Here is an 18,747-nt window from a genome sequence, read left to right on the forward strand (position 1 = left end):
TATATATATATATATATAAATGTATGCATGTATGTATGTATGTTTGTGGGGGAAAATGTATAAGCACAAGTCAAAATTAAAATTAACCTACATTAATAAATGCTGTAAAAGTACTGTTCAATGTTAGTTCAAAATACTCAGTCCATTAACTAATTAAATCTTACTGTAGTTACCAAAAAAAGCATGCGATTGCTTATGAACTCAAGTTGATGAATTATGTTTATTTTTCCAAAGAGAAGAATGGATGATAAACTGATTCAAATTTAACTAAAATTAATACCAAACGAAATTCACTCTGAAGAAAAGTTTTCTAAATAAAATAACATTAAATGAAGTGGTCAAAAATGTTATTTAACCCACTCCAAGTCTTCCAACATTCTGTTGTACTTCCCATCTATTTTCATAAAAACCAAAACACATTAATTATACTGAATATTAAATAAATATTTTTTGACAAATACTAAACTAAATTAATTTTCTTTAATGGCTACAACAAATAGTGAATCATATTTGTGACAATTTCAGTCACAGCCTGGAAGCCCAAGTAAACCGAATTTCTATTACTGAATTAGTTAGTAAAGCTTTTCAGTTTCTTTGTCTATAAAAAATAAATGGCTAGTTTTAGCTTACATGCAAGCAGTGATGGCCTAAAGTTCAGTGAAGACTATAAAATGTGCGAAACGGTCACTTTTAATATTTTGCAACAAAACTCAAGTTCTTCCTGCTGTGGATGGCAGCAGCTGTAATTTTCTAAAACACATTTTACCCAGATGACTCACACGGGCACAAGGGCACATTATTGGTCACATGCCTTGACCACCCTGGGCATCATTTGCTGAGCAACAACCAATCCACCGCAGGAGTGCATTCACCCAGGCTCTAATAAACAACTCTTGGTTCACACAGGGAAAATAATAGCAGATCCACGGCAGGCATTGCACACTCACTCCAAATGTAATCTGCTAAACAATAGCGCAGCATAGGAGAGCAAACACAATGTATCATTCCTTTGACTCTACTTAAAGTGAGAAGTCAAGTGAACACTTTGAATACATGGCATAAAATGACACAGGGACCAAAACCAGAAAAGTGCAGAGTTGCTCCGACATCTGCGAGCACTTCAGGGCCTGCTGGCCCATTATACACGCTTGTGTTTTTAATGCTCATTAAGCTGTTGTGCTTGTTGAGGGGATGATTTCCAAACTTTATCATTCAATTTTGCACTTGATTTTAATTGTTTTCTTGTATGTTAGATGGGCATTCAGGTATAAACAAAACCCATAGAATAGAGCCCATGTAGCAGCCCTTACTTCACTTTGATTGGTTGTAAGTGCTGCTATCTGCGTAATGTCTGCTGTTTACTGTCCATTTGATGAAATGCAGTCATGGCATAAAATGTACAGATGCACCTCTATAGTGCTCCATAACAGGTGCACATTTTTAGTTGTTTTCAACTACTACAAGTCATGAAAACACTGTAAAACAATAATTTGACATGCAAACCTGGCATAAAGGAATCAAAGTAGAGGGAGACAGTTCAGAGTAATAAAAAAATAATCCTCTTCAGGGTAATTAAAAACCCTGAGCCTCTTTGGGGTTATTTTACATCAATTGACTCTTGGCTGTACACTATCCTTTACATAGAAATTCAGCATCCAATTCTCTATAGTGCTGTAATCAGGGGTTAATGAATAATCTTCTAATTGAATCAGAAAGAGGGTTTGACATTACTTCATACAGTCACACTGCCAGGTGGATAATGGCTACTGAACACTCCCCAGGTTCATTCTGCCCTTGATGGGCAAAGGTCAATTAATACCTCTGGCCTTCAAAAGCAAAGAGGGTTTACATTGTTTCCTAACTAGGTGTAACCAGATGTGATGAGTTTTCAATTGATTTGTTCACAATGAATGCAAAACTGTGCAATGTGACATGATGACAGCCAATCAGTAGACAATTTGTGTACAATTTACAATTAAGTGGAGCAGAAATTTGGACCAATGAAACTGTACTGTGGGCGGGGCTACAACATTTTGTAATTAAATTTAGCATGAAAAAAACAAAAAACAGAAAACAAAAACAAATCAGATTTACATGGAACAGATAGCTGGAAACTACTAATAAATATATATATATATATATATATATATATATATATATATATATATATATATATATATATCATATACATAAGAGCGAAACAACTAATAAATATATATATATATATATATATATATATATATATATATATATATATATATATATATATATTTATATTTATATTTATATATTTATATATAAAGAGAGAGCGAGAGAGAGAGATTAAAGTGTCATTAAATTATTAGTGTTTTAAAAGATACACTTTAAGTGAGCGCTAAATGAAAGGTAATCTAACAATATATATAAAAAAGAGGACATTAGCACATTTAAATACAAATACAATACAGATACAAATAAATAAAACAATCTCTAGATTATCCTTTTTGACTGATATTCAGACACTTTAAATGGCCATTAAATTATGATATAGGTAATCTAAACATAAAAATAGGAAATTAGCACATTTAAACAATTAAATACCCAACATCTGCTGATACAGATAAAAAAATCAATTAAATAAAATATTCAGTCACTGTAAATTCCAGAAAGCTTTCTTATTTTATTCCTTTTTATTCCATAAATAACATTATTTTTATGTTTCTGGTGAACAACGACTACACAGAAACGAATCTACTATACAGGAAGCAAGAGATAATAGAGTTATTGCTGAAGTCTGCTACAACTTCATCCGCTCTCTACAAAAATATCCACTACTTGTACTGTATGCGAGTGAAGATATATTAACTGTCAATTCTCAGGAGCGAGGACCCTCATGATGTGACCCCGGAGTCGCAGCTGATGTTTATACCGCTCAGTTCTCCTCACGCTTTCTCTCAGCAACACAAAAGCCAAATGATCTACGTGGACTGGGAAAGGTGACAGGTCATAGTGTAGCAACAGCACAAATTATTAAAGCTCACCTCTTCACTATTTCAGAGGCTTCGAACTGACAAGGCACCAAACACGTCAAACTTGAAAAATCCTTCCACTATCAAAGAACTAATGGCAGGAGGTCAGACATCATGTCTAAAATTAAGCTTTTATGAATGTTACCGTGCTTTTCAGATGCCTTTCAAACCATTCATTTTATGATGAAAAAGAAGTACAAAACAACAGGTAGGAATGTCCAAATGATGACCCGGCGGCCTTTCAAGGGAACATTGAAGCACATGGATTTAGAATAATACCTTTTGCTTAGAGTGCCAGATGAAGATAGAAGACTGGAGCCCCATGGTAACCTTGTGTACATTACGCCTGCTCGTGGATGGATATGATGAATACAATGTCCTCAAGAGCAATATCCTGGCCTTTGGCACATCCTTCCATGGTCTCAGGACAAGACCTGAGTCTCTTGGTCTATGCCCAAACATATGAGGATCACTGTGCGTACACACACACACACACAAACACTCACAAATGCTCTACAGCTATCCATCAACCCCCCCAACCTCCATTGCAGCTGCTCCTGCACCAAACGCAGTCTCCAAACTCCTTCATGTTTGTGCTGCAGCAAGGTGTCATTAATTCCTCCATTTATAAAAGCTGAACGGTTATATATATATATATATATATATATATATATACACACACACACACACACACGGCTTGATTAAAGTTGAGCGCCGTAATTGAAGTGAATACCAGTTTATGGGATGAAGGAGTAATTGCTCCCCAAGCGCCCCACGGCTCATCGTTCTCTATGCATCCAGATCTCTCGTTTTCCCTTTTTTGAATGTGTATATAAATATAGGGCCCTCATGTCTTGTGAAGGATGTCCTTTCAATTACCTCCTTGCACTTTGCGAAGGTTAAAACAAAGTATTTGCACACTTACATGATGTGAACACAAAGTTGACACAGGTATAGAGATGTTTTTGGGTGAGATGGTCTAAGTGGGTTTGGTGCTTTGAATATCTTATAGAGATTTTTTTTTGAGCGAGTTGGTCTAACTAGGTTTGGTGCTTTGAATATTTTACAGTCTTTGCTAAACTGTACTGAAAAGCTAAATCAGTTTGTATATACAATTTCCTTTCTAAAGACCTGTTTGCTAACAGTGTAACCTCGTTCCACTCGTCCCACTTGTTAAAGATCTTTATTGGTAACCTAAAGGCTTGAATTAGCAAGAGATGATCCTTGAGCCTTGATTGCCTTTGTGCCCTATAGGGGGAAATTCACTAAGAATGAGTTGCGCACACATTGATAGTGTTGTTTGTTTTTAGGTACTGTCTGTGCTGTTTTAATGCACGGTTCACTAAAGGAATTATGTAAATCAGGTAACAGTGCAAACACACCCAGAAAATTGGTGCTCGACACAATTTGCACCCCCCAATCTCCATCTTGCAGACCGGAGCGCTAGAGTATGAAAGAAGTCACCACAATTTAGCCTACTATGCTAAGTTTGTACAGCATCACTTCTGAGTCGGCTCATAAAATACAGAAAGTGTGCTGCTGCTTCTTCACCATTTGATGAATTACTGCTGTCATGATCAGCAGAAAGTGTTAACTAACATGTTTCTTACATAAAACTCTGTTTACTGCCTACTAGTACTCATTGCTGATTCTAACTTTTTCAGTAATGTACTTAATAAAGGAAGCCAAGCAGCCAGAAATTGTCAGAGGGTTTAAAAGCAGAAATGTGCAGCTCATATTTTCACTGAAGGTATAGTTCACCCCAAAACTAAAATTCGGTCATCATTTACTCACCCTCAAGTAAAATGCAATCAAAAAGTACATATAGATACAACAGTACTAGCTGTGATTCTTAGTAAATTCACTTCAGTGTTCACTTCTGCAGACTTACAAAATATGACATTTTGAAAAATGTCTCAAGTGTTTTTCTCCATATAAGAACCATCGGTGGGATCCAACTGTCCAATTGAACCCCACTGATGAAAAATAAATTTTTCAAATGATATTCTTATTTACTCTGCGAAATTTGTATCGGTTTGGAAAAACATGAGTGTGAGTGAATGAAGAATTTGCATTTTTTGGGCAAACTGTCCTTTTAATACAACACATTTCTGTTAAATCCTATATTCAGTCTAATTTGTTACAGTGCACAGATGGTGTCTGTACCGTTTAAGTCGTCTTTGACCTGCAATGTTACTTAACACTAGTGTATACTCCAGATTTTGACAATATATAGCCAGTTATACATTTTTTTTCCCTAATATGTAACCCGAAGCACACTTTACTAACCCTTTTAGTTGGCTACATTGTCTTCTTCTCAATTATACTTGGTTCATTAAATTTGCTTCATGACAATTAAAAGGTGGTAGTGGACAAAATAAATTAATTATGCTTAATTCAGCTGAGCCTTTTCAACTTTAAGCCTTTACAGCCAGCGGGACTACTTTTACTGAATATAGCATTTAATTTAACTAATTAATTGCTCAGCTGACTTGCTTCACAGGTTTGTCTAAGGTCATCTCTTCTGGTATTAAATGCTACTTTAAGTGCTGCAGTTTAACATACTGTTTAGCCTCAAGAAAGGAATTATATGCATCAATTTCAAATACATAAATAGCAAGAATACACAAGTAAAATCTGACATTGGGGGCCTGTCAGCCTGTGCTGTGTTGCCAAATGCAGTTGGAGATATGTGGACCAGACTTATTATGAAATGAGCAAGAACAAACATCATCATTATAATGAGATGAGGACATCTCTGTTTGTCGATGATAAGGCAATCGATGGCCCCGCAGCTGCGAATGACAGGACAAACATTAGCAGTGAGAGAACAGTGCACATTTTCAACACTGACTAAAAGGGGAAATGCTAATTTCCCTTGTATATCACAGAAAGGTCACGAAAACGGTTTTATGAAAAGATACCATCAAACTAAGCAGCTATGTACGGCTGCATACATGTGTTTTGTCACTTTCCTGTGACCTTTGCCAATGATTTCCCACATACACACAGGAGCGAATCATTAAACAATATTTTCCTGTAAAACCCTTATCTGCTAAACACCTGCAAAATACACCAGATCAGTGCTGTGAGAATTTGAATGAAATCACTGTCATTCTTTTCAAAGCAAAAATGCCACATTTTCTATGTAAATTAAGCTAATTTTACCATGTTCACAAAATTCAGTGCTACTCGATTAGCAAATTTTCATGTAAGGCTATTGTCTCGAACAGGAATTAAACCTATTTTTGTATATTTTCTGTTGACCATGGACCACTTCATCAAAGAAGTTATTTGTCAAGTAAAATGCATACAGCATTTTACAGCAAAAGTGCAGACACTGGGCAAGAATGAAACTTTCTAGTGTACATGTGTCAAGCACCTGTGTTCACATGCTATCAAATGGAGTATACGTTGAAAGGCTATGCGATTGGCTGTATATGTACACTAATCATTTGCCTCAAAACTGAAGTGTACTTTGGGCTTTAGTGAATTCGGCTCGCAGTGTTCACGTTCACATGCTAATACTGTATGACAATCAAACCCAGCTTTAGTTCCACTACAATTCTCACAAGTCAATGCTTGATCACACTGCCCTCCAAATAAACCATTTCTAAAGTTGAAGTTCATGGTAGAGTCACCATACTTTTCAAATCGCATGAAGGCGAGTCTCAGAGACCCCAATAATTCGAAGTTTAGGCTTAAAAAGCAAATGATTGGATTTCTAGGCAAAAATTCATTAAAACGGACATTCTTATTTATGACGTCCTTTAGCAAATTAAAATACCGTCTGTGCAAGACTTCCTATTAATGAACTTTTTTGACTCATTTTCATTCTCTCACTCGTCATGTTTTTTTTTCTCTCCTCTACCCGGTGAACTTGCCACACTAATAGGTTATGAATAATTCTGTTTCAGCTTAGATGGCAATTAGCCACAATGCTAGAGGCTATCGTTCTTCCCCTGTAGAGGTGTAGGGATTTACGAGTGTCAGCTAGACGAGGCACACACACTTTCCTTCGATTCCTAAGCCATTGCAAGCTAGGTTCTTCAAAACATCTCGTATTGATAAAGAGCAGCCCATTAACATCAACGCTACCATCGACAAAGCTTCCAATGGGCAGTGTAATTCGTTCATACTGGGTTGTGTTCTCCAACTGAAGGGGCTGGAAGTGGCGTTCTTTATTGAGAGACATGTTTATTCACATTAGCCCTTCTAGGGCTTTTCACCGACTTCCAGTCTGTCTTATCAGAGTGCTCATTCCAGCATTCCAGGATAGAACTATCAGCCTGAGGACCGCACACTTTCTTATTTGTTCAATTTAATGATGGGCTGAAAAAAATCTCAGACCGGTGGACGAGCCATGACATACTCAGATAGGCCGGCTGTCATTAAGTTAGCGTCTGGCTAATGGCCGAAAGAGGAGTGTAGAGTGTAAATAAGTGTCTGGGGTCCTCGTTTCAGATGGAAAGCAACAGATGAAAGGGTACACCTTCAAGCATCAATCATAACAGCACACTAATAAATAATCCCTTTGTGGCGTCTGATTTGGTGATAGAGAGAATTGCTAATGAGCTCTATCTAAAAAGCCAGTCATCTGAACATTAAATTAAATAAATAAATGGGAACACTTACTAATTATTATAATTTTTTTTTTGTCAGCTGAACCACTTACGTACATGTAAAATATCTAAGTAACCGATGGGTATTAAAGGGGTCCTATTATGCTCTTTTACAAAGTCTTGATTTTGTTTTGGGGGTGTACTAGAACATGCTCGCATGCTTGGTGGTTCGAAAAATGCATTATTTTTCACATAATTTACATTATTAAAATACCTTTCTCCCCAGCCTGGCACAAACGGCTCGATTAGTTCCGGCTTTGATGAAGGTCCACCTTCCGAAAAACAAAATGTGTTGTGATTGGTTAGCTGTCCCAGTGCGTTGTGATTGGCGAACAGCTTAGACGGTGTTTCATTACTGCCACGCCCCTTGCTCCGTCTTTCAACAAAAACTTTTGGGCGAATCCGGCACTGTACTCCCTCGTGTTGTGGAAGCTGTCCTCAGTAAAATGCGCAGCACACAATAGCAAATTGGGGTTATAATGCTCAGGAACAGAGTTAAAAAATAAATTGCAACCACTGTTTCCTGACATCATCCACTTTCGGAAACCCAAACAAAGACGTTTGGACACGGAGGTGAACGTTTCAGGCAGTCACGCACCGGACGAGAAGCGCAGTGTCGCGTCGCACCACGTCGCGCCACGTCTTTAAAATTCAAATACTTTCTTTTTTATGAGTGTAAGCACACCGGCGGCGCCGTTCGGCGTCTGTCCGCGATGCTCAGCTACATCGTGTTATACTTGTAAGAATTGTTCTAGACATGCTGAAAATTTTACGCTACAGCACAGCAGCTCTTCTTCTTCGTTTTCTCGTCTGATGCGCTCACTCAACCAAGCGTTCTAACCACAACCTCGCCCCTCCCCACCCCCCAACCATTAGAATTTCTGTAGGCGGGAATTATTTGTAATGATATTCCAATGAGCCGCTTTGTGATATCACAAAGTCCGGAAAACAAACGCTGTAGTCCAAACGAGCCGTTCGTTGTAGTTCTTGAAAAGGGATTTTTAAAAAACGAAATATCTCCCTTTGGAGTGGACTTTGAGATTTGTAACTTTCTAGATATTTTTTTATGCCCAAACATACACACTACACACTGACTAAAATTCAAAAAGTGAAAAAGCATAATAGGACCCCTTTAAGTTATTATTTAAATAATTTAACAACACATTCGTATGTTCATGGTTCTCTGATGTTGCTAAAAATAATAATAATTAATATTATTATTTATAGTATGTTTTAACTCTAAATATAAAATAATGTTTTAACTAATTAGAAATATATTACTGTTGGAAACTGCAATAAAATAAAATAGGTCATTATAAAATCATAATAAAATTGATCATTATAACAATAAAATTAAACTATACAGTTATTTAATTCAATTGCAGCCTTTGATTTGATAATAGCACAAATCTATATCACAATTATTGTACAGCCCCATTTATTTATCTTAATATTTGATATACAGTAATTAATTATTAGCTTTTCAACTCATGAACCCCCATGTGTTATTTTACATTTTAAATTATTTCACTATACAATCATGATCTGCAAAGCATTAGATAATGTTCTAATAATGTTTGTTTATGCCTTATTTATGAAAGTTTGGGAAGCTCTTATAAACTGTTACCAAAAAAAAAAAAAGAGATGGGAACATGCGTACAACGATTAAAAGCAAATCAGCGCTCTTTGTAATCTTTGCATTTTCATTGCCTCAGAGTTTCCCAAATGATGCTTTGCAGCACAGCATGAATATAAGCAGCGAGTGGGGAAGTTCAAAGTGAAGTGTTATGAATTACACAAACACACACACACAGACGGTACTCTACCTCCCATTCAAAGGTCCTTATCACATGGAGACAGTCAGCCTTAATGATCAGCCCATTCTGGCCCAACTTGCCAAGCTCTAACAGAGAAAATACGGCAGACTTCCAAATAACAAACACAGGATAAAGCACTTCAAAACCTCAGGCAACGAGTTAAAGGACAACAAAAAAGATTGCATGCAACACCGCCACTTTCCTCTCAACTACATAATGCCAAAAGTCGATCTGAGCAAATTATGGTCCATTTAATCTTGAATATACTATAGAGTTACATCCTCTTGTTTGAAGATGGTTTCAAATTAGTGATTGCTGTTCCACAAGCCTGATGGAGAGAAAATACAGAACGGAACAGCAGTGCATTTTTACTCACACATGACCGTAAGCAAGACGTTCCCTGATGCCAGGACGACCTTCTCCCGTGTCGCTCGGTCATAAATTCCTACATGGCATTCATAAGGTCCGTTGTCTGAGATCCGGACCTCTGGAAGCCTGTGAAAAAGATCAAAAGTTTATTAATTGCAAGATATTTTCAGTGATTCTGAAGCCCTATTCGGACGGTAATTGTTTCTCATGTGGACGTCTGTAAAAATAAATGTACATGGCACCTCAGTGATAAAACTCATGAAGTGCAACAGTTACCGTACGGTGTTCGGCAGTGGTCAAAAAGGATTTAAACACTGAATTTCGAATAGATTTCTTCTTGTAAAGATGTGGATTTGGACGCAATTAAATTACCACACGACCTTGGTGTTTGTCAAAAACAGTAGGTAATTAGACCAAGGATTTTTACCCGGGTGGTGGGCGAAAAACACTGGCATTCTGGATTCGGACGGCAATAAAATTACTGACTAACCCCTATACATTTTGAAAATCTTTTAGGTCCCCATGACAAACAATTACCGTCCAAATAAGGCTTAAAGGAACACTCCACGATTTTTTTAAATGGGTTCATTTTCCAACTCCCCTAGAGTTTAACAGTTGAGTTTTACCGTTTTCGAATCCATTCAGCCAATTAGACCGTTAGCATCTCGTTCAAAAATGACCAAAGAGTTTCGATATTTTTCCTATTTAAAACTTGACTCTTCTGTAGTTACATTGTGTACTGAAAATACTTAAATAAATAAATAAATATAATAAAGTCTGAAAATAGTCCCCAGCACTCTCCCTGTGAAAGCAGGTGGTCACACTGGTTATGTTGACGGAAGTTAGCCTATTTTCAGGCGCTGCGTAATATCATTGCGCCTGCTGCACCCATGGTACGGCAGCAAAGTTCCTTGATTCTCCTTGAGAAGAGTTAAGTTTTAAAAAGGAAAAATATTGAAACTCTTTGGTCATTTTTGAGCGAGATGCTAAGGGTCTAATCAGATTCAATGATCTATGCTAAGCTGCAGCTAAAAGTGCTACCGCCAGACCCGGCTGAATGGATTCAAAAACGGTAAAACTCAACTGTTTAATTCTAGGGGAGTTGGAAAATGAGCCTTTTTTCAAAAGTAGTGGCGTGTTCCTTTAAGACTGAATATGATTATGGGAGCTTGCGTCAAAGAAAAATGGATCCTGAAACTAGATTCTAACTTTTTTAAAGCAAATCCACGCAGGGTTTACCCATGTAAAACACATTGTCATGATGCTAGGAGGTTCTGGGTGCTTTCTAAACAGTTATTTAGTGACATTCTCAATGACCTTCAGTGACAATCTGAACTCTAAATATGGTTCAAATTCCTCCATCAGTGTAAACTAAGGCCTATTTTTTTGGTCTTTTTTATCATCTGCGAGGTGAAAATCTTTTTTTGAAAAACCAGTTACTTAGAAAAGTAATAGCACATCTCTACACAACTCCAAAGGAAATGATAAAGTACACAAAATAAGTGTTTTATTGAAACACAGACCAAAGAGTCAAAGGCTTCATTCTGTATTCTGAACATGGACTACAATTCAAATCAAAGTGAGATTTTCAGCTGCAGGCAGCAGATCAAAATCGAAGACAATTGTCCTTCCTGGCCTTTTGTAGAAGACAAGAGACTGCAGTGAAGCTGAAGCATCTGGGTGTGCAGTCATAGCAATGTGCCAGGCCAAGGAAAAGAGAGACCACTGCCTAAGAAAACAGTTGTCGGTCTGCTGGCTCAACATATTCCCATAATGCCTTACTACATCCGTCCATTTCTGTTGTCCCTGGAGCCCCACAGAGGGGGGTAGACTGCTGACGATGGCTGATTGGGATACTCAGATGCTCGACCCTGTGGTCCATTTTTGTAGCTTTTCCCTATTTCATTCTGTTCTTTTTTCTTTGCATCTTCTCTCTCAGGACACCCAATAAAACAAATAAGAGGTAATATTTATAACTACACTGGCTGTTTAAAAATGGCTATTGATGACATACAGTATATATGATATATAATGATGCCTAGTTGTGAGCTCTATGCTACAAAAAATATATTTTTAATAGAGTGCACTTACATGAAAAGCAAAATTGCATAAGATATTATGATTTGTTTCAGAAAATACATCTTGAACTTGTATTATTACAATATTATTTCAATTTAAAAGAACTTTCATACTTTAATATATTTTAAAATGTAATTCTTGTGATGTCAGAGCTGAATTTTCTGCAGCCATTACTACAATATATAGTCTTCAGTGTCACATGATCCTTCAGAAATAATATGCTGATTTTCTTCTTAAGAAACATTTCCTATTATTTTTTGTGGAAACCATCATAAATTTTTTATCAATTTAATGCATCCTTGCCAAATAAAAAATAAATAAAAAACTGACCCAAACTTTTATATGGTATAGTGTATTTTATTTTAAAACACTTATGGTCCTTTTTTGTTTGCAAATCGTTTGAGCCCACGTTCCAAGTTCTGGATATCACGATTTTCTAAAAGTCTCATGAAAAATAATGATGATGAAAGTTTCAGTCAAGTGATCCTTTAACAATCCCAACAGCATCTTCGTGTGTTCGGGACCAATCGACAATGTCCTGCTGCTCAGCCCCTTTAAAACAAGCAAAAATTGACTGAAACCAAGCTCATTTATATTGAATGAGGGCAGCGGGTGAATTCTCAGCACAAGCACAAGCACAAGCGCATAAGCATTCCTTGCATGTACTCCTCCACCCCTCCCCGCCGCAGCTTTCTTTCCCCCTGCACCTCAGATAGCTCACTTAGACTTGATGAGTAGAAACACAGGCAGAGTTAATTGCAGTGCGTTCACCATCATGGCGATGGCAACAAAGCAGCGTTTGTAAATAAAACCACTCTGCCATTTCTCTTCACAGATGTCTATCATTTTAACCTTGTCTATTGGCAGTTTTTATTGCTGTTTTTGTAGTTTTTTTTTTTTTTTTCACCTCTTACTTCCAGGGCTGCTTGACATGCACGGACCATGATAATTGGATGAGAGGTTTGGCTCCAGCTTTGCACATTGGCATTGGTCTCACGTTCCACCCTGCAAGTGTCCTCTCTCTGGATGAGCTTTACTGCCCGGGTCTCTGAATCCCGGCCAGCACATTTCTCAGTTCCTGTCTCTCTCAGCCTCTTACCTCTCCACCCCTCCTCCTTTATGCCTTTCGACACTCTCTGTCTCTTATTCACTCATTCTCTCCCCTTTGTTGCATACTTCCTCTTTGGATTGCTGAAATGCTGGCAATGTTGCACAATATTCTGGCTCGCTCTGATATTCAGTTCTTCAAAATAACCTCAATGGGACTGAAACTCCAGCTTCTTCATAGTCTTTCTCACTCTCACCTTCTCTATATTCTCTCTCTCTCTTTCACTGTGCTCTAAAAATGTAGATGGATTGTTAATCAGAGAGTAATAAAAAGCCGATTAGCACTAAATCACACTGAGGCAAGAAGGGATTTGCCTAGCCAGGTCCTGCCACTCTACAGCATGTGTAAGTGTGTGTGTGTGTGTGTGCTGAGAGGGACAGAGCACTCGCTGGCAGGAATATAGCATTTTGTAATTACAGAAATGTGCCATGAATTTCTCAGCTAAGGCCTGTTCTTACTGGCTGTGGGCGTATGATGTTAGAATACATCCGAGGCTGAATTTATGGAGTTGGAATATTCGCAATAGCTCATGTTTTCATGAGTCATCAAACACATAGGTCAACTGAGGTGATCTTTCACTCGTACATTCAGTCATTGGGCCTTGAACATCAGTTAAAAATGGTTCACAAACCAATTCCATTCAATGTGGCAATTTACGCATGAATAGATTTGTAAACTATTTACAAAAATATATATATTATTTGTTTTATGAGTGAAGCTCATTCAAGCTAAAAAAATATAAAATAAAATTTAAAGGAATTGAATGGGCTGCAAAACAAAACAAAACAACATTTATTTCAATGAAAATGCCACTGGGGGCTCTGCAGACATTCAAAGGAATAAATAAATAATAATAAAAAAATGCCACTGGTGGCAAACAAGGGGGCTGCAAGATGAATCAAATTAAATATTTTTAAAAAATGAAATAATACAAATTTTAACTGAATTATAATGACACTAGGGGGCATTTCCAATCTTTAACAATTGAAATGCCGTTAGGGTGCTTCTGCAATCTTTCAAAGGGCTTACAACATGAATAAAATAAAATAAAAAAAATACATTAAAAAAAAATCAAGAACAAAAATTAAGATGTACAAAAACAGCATTGTGAGGTCATGGTTGTAAAAATACTCATTGGAAAGGCTGACTATAATAAAATGACCTGGCTTTTGATTATAAATATGATTTAAAAATATATAAATATAAGTTTAGAAAATATAAAAAACGGTTGGTTTATATGAAAGGTGCAAGCACATTTCTCACTTTAAAGGCATTAGAGATGCTAAAATGTAACATTTGTAGATTGCATAGTCACACCCAAATCCCACATTTGAAAACGAAACAGTCATAAGTCAGTGCAATTGGCATGAACACAACAGTCAGTGCTGCTCCACTACACAAGTGTCCTCACTTCCAGACTTAAAAGAGACATCACATGCCTCAATGACACACAGCATATTTCATCTCTCTCTTTTAACACTGTTGTCGCGTTTCGGTGAAGAGTCATAAAATAAATCTGATAGATGTGCGTGATAATCAGGGGCTTTTATTGAAGAACAGGCTTCTCCTGAAGGGCCCTGGAGGGCCTGGTGGGCGTAAGTGCTTTTGTTTTGGAGTATAAAGCCGAATGTTCTGCTAAGAGCAGTTGGGTCTCATAGGAACAAGTAGAGAATTGAGGTGTCCATGGTAATGAGAGAAGAGGGCTAGGTCGGAGAGGAAGGGGAGGGTCCTGTGGACAAAAATTTCCTCAAAAGCTCAAAATGTCCCTCTTAATACACTGGCAGCTTTGTGACAAGGAGAAGTTAGTGAAGAATAAGAAAAAAAACTAACATTATGACATATTAAATATTAAAATGGAACAGAATTAATTTTTAACACCATCAACAACGTAGTCTCCTTAAGGGAGGGTTCTGAGGGGAAAGTTTAGAAGAGACACTGAATTTCAATTTACGCTTTAATAATGTCTCATTTGACACCTTGTGTGGTGTTGAGTTTTCAGGGAATTCAAACTATCATGTAAGACTGCGATGGGACTGGAAATATCACCAGAAAATAGCTGTTCAAAATGGAAAAACAAAAGCTTTTTTATTATCCTCCAATACTCCAAGAGATGAGATGCATACTTTAAAGCAGCATGCAGACAGATGAAGTAGTGCTGTGAAAACAAGTCAACTTTTATGGCCCAGCTAGAGGCAGACATGTCTATCTCTCCGTTTTCGATTCTAGGAAGATCCTTTCTTGTGCATTAATTTAGAGGCGAAAAGCTGAGAACTGAATTAGAGTGGCAAGGCCTACTTATGTAGCTTCTTGCCACTCTGGAATGAAAATGAGAGATAATACCTGTGAAATATCCTGTCTGGGCGCTCTGGATCTCCCACAGAATGCTGTGTCAGAGACTACTGGGGAAAGGATTTGAGAAGTGTGTATGTTTGTGTGTCATGGAAGTGTCTGTGCTGCAAAAATGTGTTTTTTAAATGACTATTATATCATCTATCTATCCATCTATCTATCTATCTATCTATCTATCTATCTATCTATCTACATCCATCCATCTATCATCCGTTAGCCTATCTTACTGTCTGCCTAGCTGGGCCATTGAGTTGACCTGGATTTTCACATTACACTGTGAAAACTTTGCCTATGTAGTTGCATGCAGTAAGTGCATCTGGACTATATATATTTTACCAGATATTTTACTTGAAAACAAATCACAGTTTAAGATTTTTTTTCCAGTGTGAAACTATGCGTTTATACTTACGCGACTGCACATGGAGTTTGATGGTCTCTGCAGTTGCCATCTTCCTTCCCGAGCACTATGTGAGACTGCGAGGTCAATACAGGTGATCCCTACTGCTGCTTATAGTGTGACAATCAATTTACTTCCTGCTGGGTAGGAGTGTCTGTTTCTGTGTACACAGCATACACTGTACCACTTTCCAGGCAAAGCAAGGAGGTATTGTAGCCTGTTACCTGAAAAACTCTGCTTGACTTGATGCACATGTGCACATATCTTCGATGTAGGGAGTGCAGCTAGTCTTGCAGCAGGTTGAACCAGTAATCAAAACCTTCCTTTCTCTGCTCTTCATCTAATAGTTTGTACCAGCTTTTGGTTTGACAAAAAACTTGTATGTTTTGGTGAGGAGCAGAACAGATATGAGAAAGTATTTCTGGGGCTTGCTTTTGCTTTTCTGCCTGAAGCTGAGCCTCAGGTATTAGGGATGGCTTGGGAAACACGTCTGTTCCTCAGCGGCGAAACACTAAAGCAGATGTTCGGAAAGGGAAGGCTAAAGATGATGCTTCCTGAATGGGGAGCAGGGACATTGCAACCGAGGGCCCAAAAGAAAAGCTTGGCTTGGGGCTCAGTGGGTAAAAATACCAGGAAGTATTGGAGAGCGAGGCAAAGTTTCTTAATCAGGTCATATTTTACTTAAAGAGTCTAACTTTTTTTAGGCCTTCGAGGGGCCAGTATACGCAGGAACCACTAGATGAAGCACAACATAATTAAACAGAATACACTTGAGATTCTAATCCCGGTCTGATTGGTCAATTGTTAAAAAAATTACATTAATGTGCAGAACTGAACATTGATTTAATTTTAACATGACAAAGTGTTTTAAAAATGCAGCGCTCATGACGCAAGACTCTGAAAAAACTGTGAAACACATCAGCAAAAATGCCCTTCTGATGCACCCATAAGAGAGTTCATGCAGAACGAACCCAAGGCATTTCTCTTTATAGTAATGTAGAAAACCAACAGGAAATGAACACAAATGTTGCATGTCAGCCTAAAAGTCATACTGTCCATATAATCATCAGAGTCCAATGTCATATGAATAAAAGTTAGCACTTCCAGTGATCAGGTCACATAAATATTCTAATTTGTGCCAAATCAAATAACAGCTAACGGCTCTTACCGGACTGTTGATTGATACACCAGGTCTTCCCGTCTCCGGTAATCCTCCATATGGGAGTAATTGGTATTGAACATAGCATCGTACGTAAAAATCTTCTGCTTAATAGTGCCTCCGTCAGTAACCTGTTGAGAAATAAGAATAAAACATTAATAAAAAGATGTGTCTTATAATGAAGTGGATACTCCATAGACCCCTATACATAAATAATGAGATGAGACAGTACAAGAGATCGATGCCCACAGGCAAAGTTAGCGCTCACACTTTAAAATGGTCCCATTGATCCGTTTAGAGTTATTATTGGTATATTATTTAAGAGCTCGTGAAGAGATTAATTTAAATGAGCTCTCGGAAACCTGCTGAGCATGATGAAATCAGCAAGACACTTACAGGTGTGGCATTAGGAATTTAGTGCACTATAAGGCAGCGATCTAATGATGACTGACGTTTTTGCTGCATTTTGTTGGTCTGCGGCACAGGAAAGGTAATGGAATGTGAAGAGATATTGCAGAGGTGAGGGATATTCGCAGCAGCATTGGATCATTTTGCGTCTTTTTCCCCTCCCTGACGTTCCTGGCAAATGATGGAGCGCAGCTCTTTTTGCGCTAATATCCACAGGGGAGAGAAAGTCGCTTAGCATTTGAATGACTGCGATTTCTCTTCAGTGCACAGAAAGAAGAAGGAGAAAGAGGGCTGACAGATTTTAATAGACGTGTTAATGCCTGCTTTTGAAGCATTGGAATTGTTGGCGGGACAGGTGTCTTTCTTTAGGCGAACACTTCAGATGCTATCTACGGCCTCTTAATCTGGTCCCCTGGCGCTGTAAATCAGTCTTAGGTGGATTTGGGATTGGTTTTCCTCTGTGTGGGGAACAACAGTGCCACGAGGACAATGTTAAATTGGTTTGATTTGAACAAACAATTCACGCTGCCCTCACAAATGAGTGTAGGATGGCCACAATAACCTCTATTCCTCTTGAAAATCACTCTAAATGCCTGCAGCCACTACAACACACAATGATTCATAATTGCTCAAATTCTCTTTAGAAACGAATTATGGGCAAAATGAATATAGTGGATAAACAAGCGTATAGGATAATGTTTACATAATGCATATCTGAAAACTCACAATAACAGCGAGCTATTCCAGAGCAATTCCAACATGATTTGATATATTTTAATACACCTGGAGCAAGAGTCCTTTTATATATGAAACTGTGTGGGTTAAGAATATATTCTAGCTCTACCATCTCTTTGTGGTTACATTTGGAAGTCTGTTTCCGCTTCTTTACCTCAGAGTTGAAACTTAATTTTTCATGAAGCAAATACAGGGTACATGTTTATACAAGTTGATGTAAAAGAAAATGTGTAAAAATTGTATATTTCTTGCTGAAATTTATTTTGATTTATGAAAGCAAGCAAGAGGAACAAAATGAAATGAAGACAATATATTCAAACTATAGAAACATATTTCAAAATATTTACAAGTAATATTGGTATTAAAAGGGCCAAACTATATACGGAAATATTTTATTCAATTCTCTCTCTCTCTATGTATGTGTATGACAATATATTCAAAAAATAAATGTAAATGTAAATTTTTTGGCTTTGTTTTGATTTGCTAATATACATTTTAAAATACGTTTAATTAAATGTATTTAAAATATATTATCAGTATTTTTTTGTCATGAAGTCATGAATCATGAAATTATACAAGATACTTGTATATGTATATATATATATATATATATATATATATATATGTATATATATATATATGTATATATATATATATGTATATATATATATATATATACAGGTGCATCGGTGCATC

The 18,747-nt window shown here is 37.2% G+C and overlaps 1 protein-coding gene across 2 annotated transcripts in view; it reads right to left on the reverse strand.

Annotated features, from left to right (window-relative positions):
- Positions 1 to 18,747, reverse strand: part of igsf21a (immunoglobin superfamily, member 21a) — a 245,321-nt gene that overhangs the window by 64,004 nt on the left and 162,570 nt on the right. For both annotated transcript variants that reach the window (XM_016238594.1, XM_016238586.1), the window contains exons 3-4: positions 16,918 to 17,039; positions 9,824 to 9,942 (exon numbers count right to left, since the gene is read on the reverse strand). In XM_016238594.1, the coding sequence (XP_016094080.1) occupies positions 9,824 to 9,942; positions 16,918 to 17,039 (241 nt within the window). The remainder of the gene's footprint in view (positions 1 to 9,823; positions 9,943 to 16,917; positions 17,040 to 18,747) is intronic.

The sequence above is a fragment of the Sinocyclocheilus grahami genome, unplaced genomic scaffold (assembly GCF_001515645.1).
Source record: "Sinocyclocheilus grahami isolate Dianchi unplaced genomic scaffold, SAMN03320097.WGS_v1.1 scaffold20.1, whole genome shotgun sequence".
In the NCBI taxonomy this organism is placed as follows: Eukaryota; Metazoa; Chordata; class Actinopteri; order Cypriniformes; family Cyprinidae; genus Sinocyclocheilus; species Sinocyclocheilus grahami.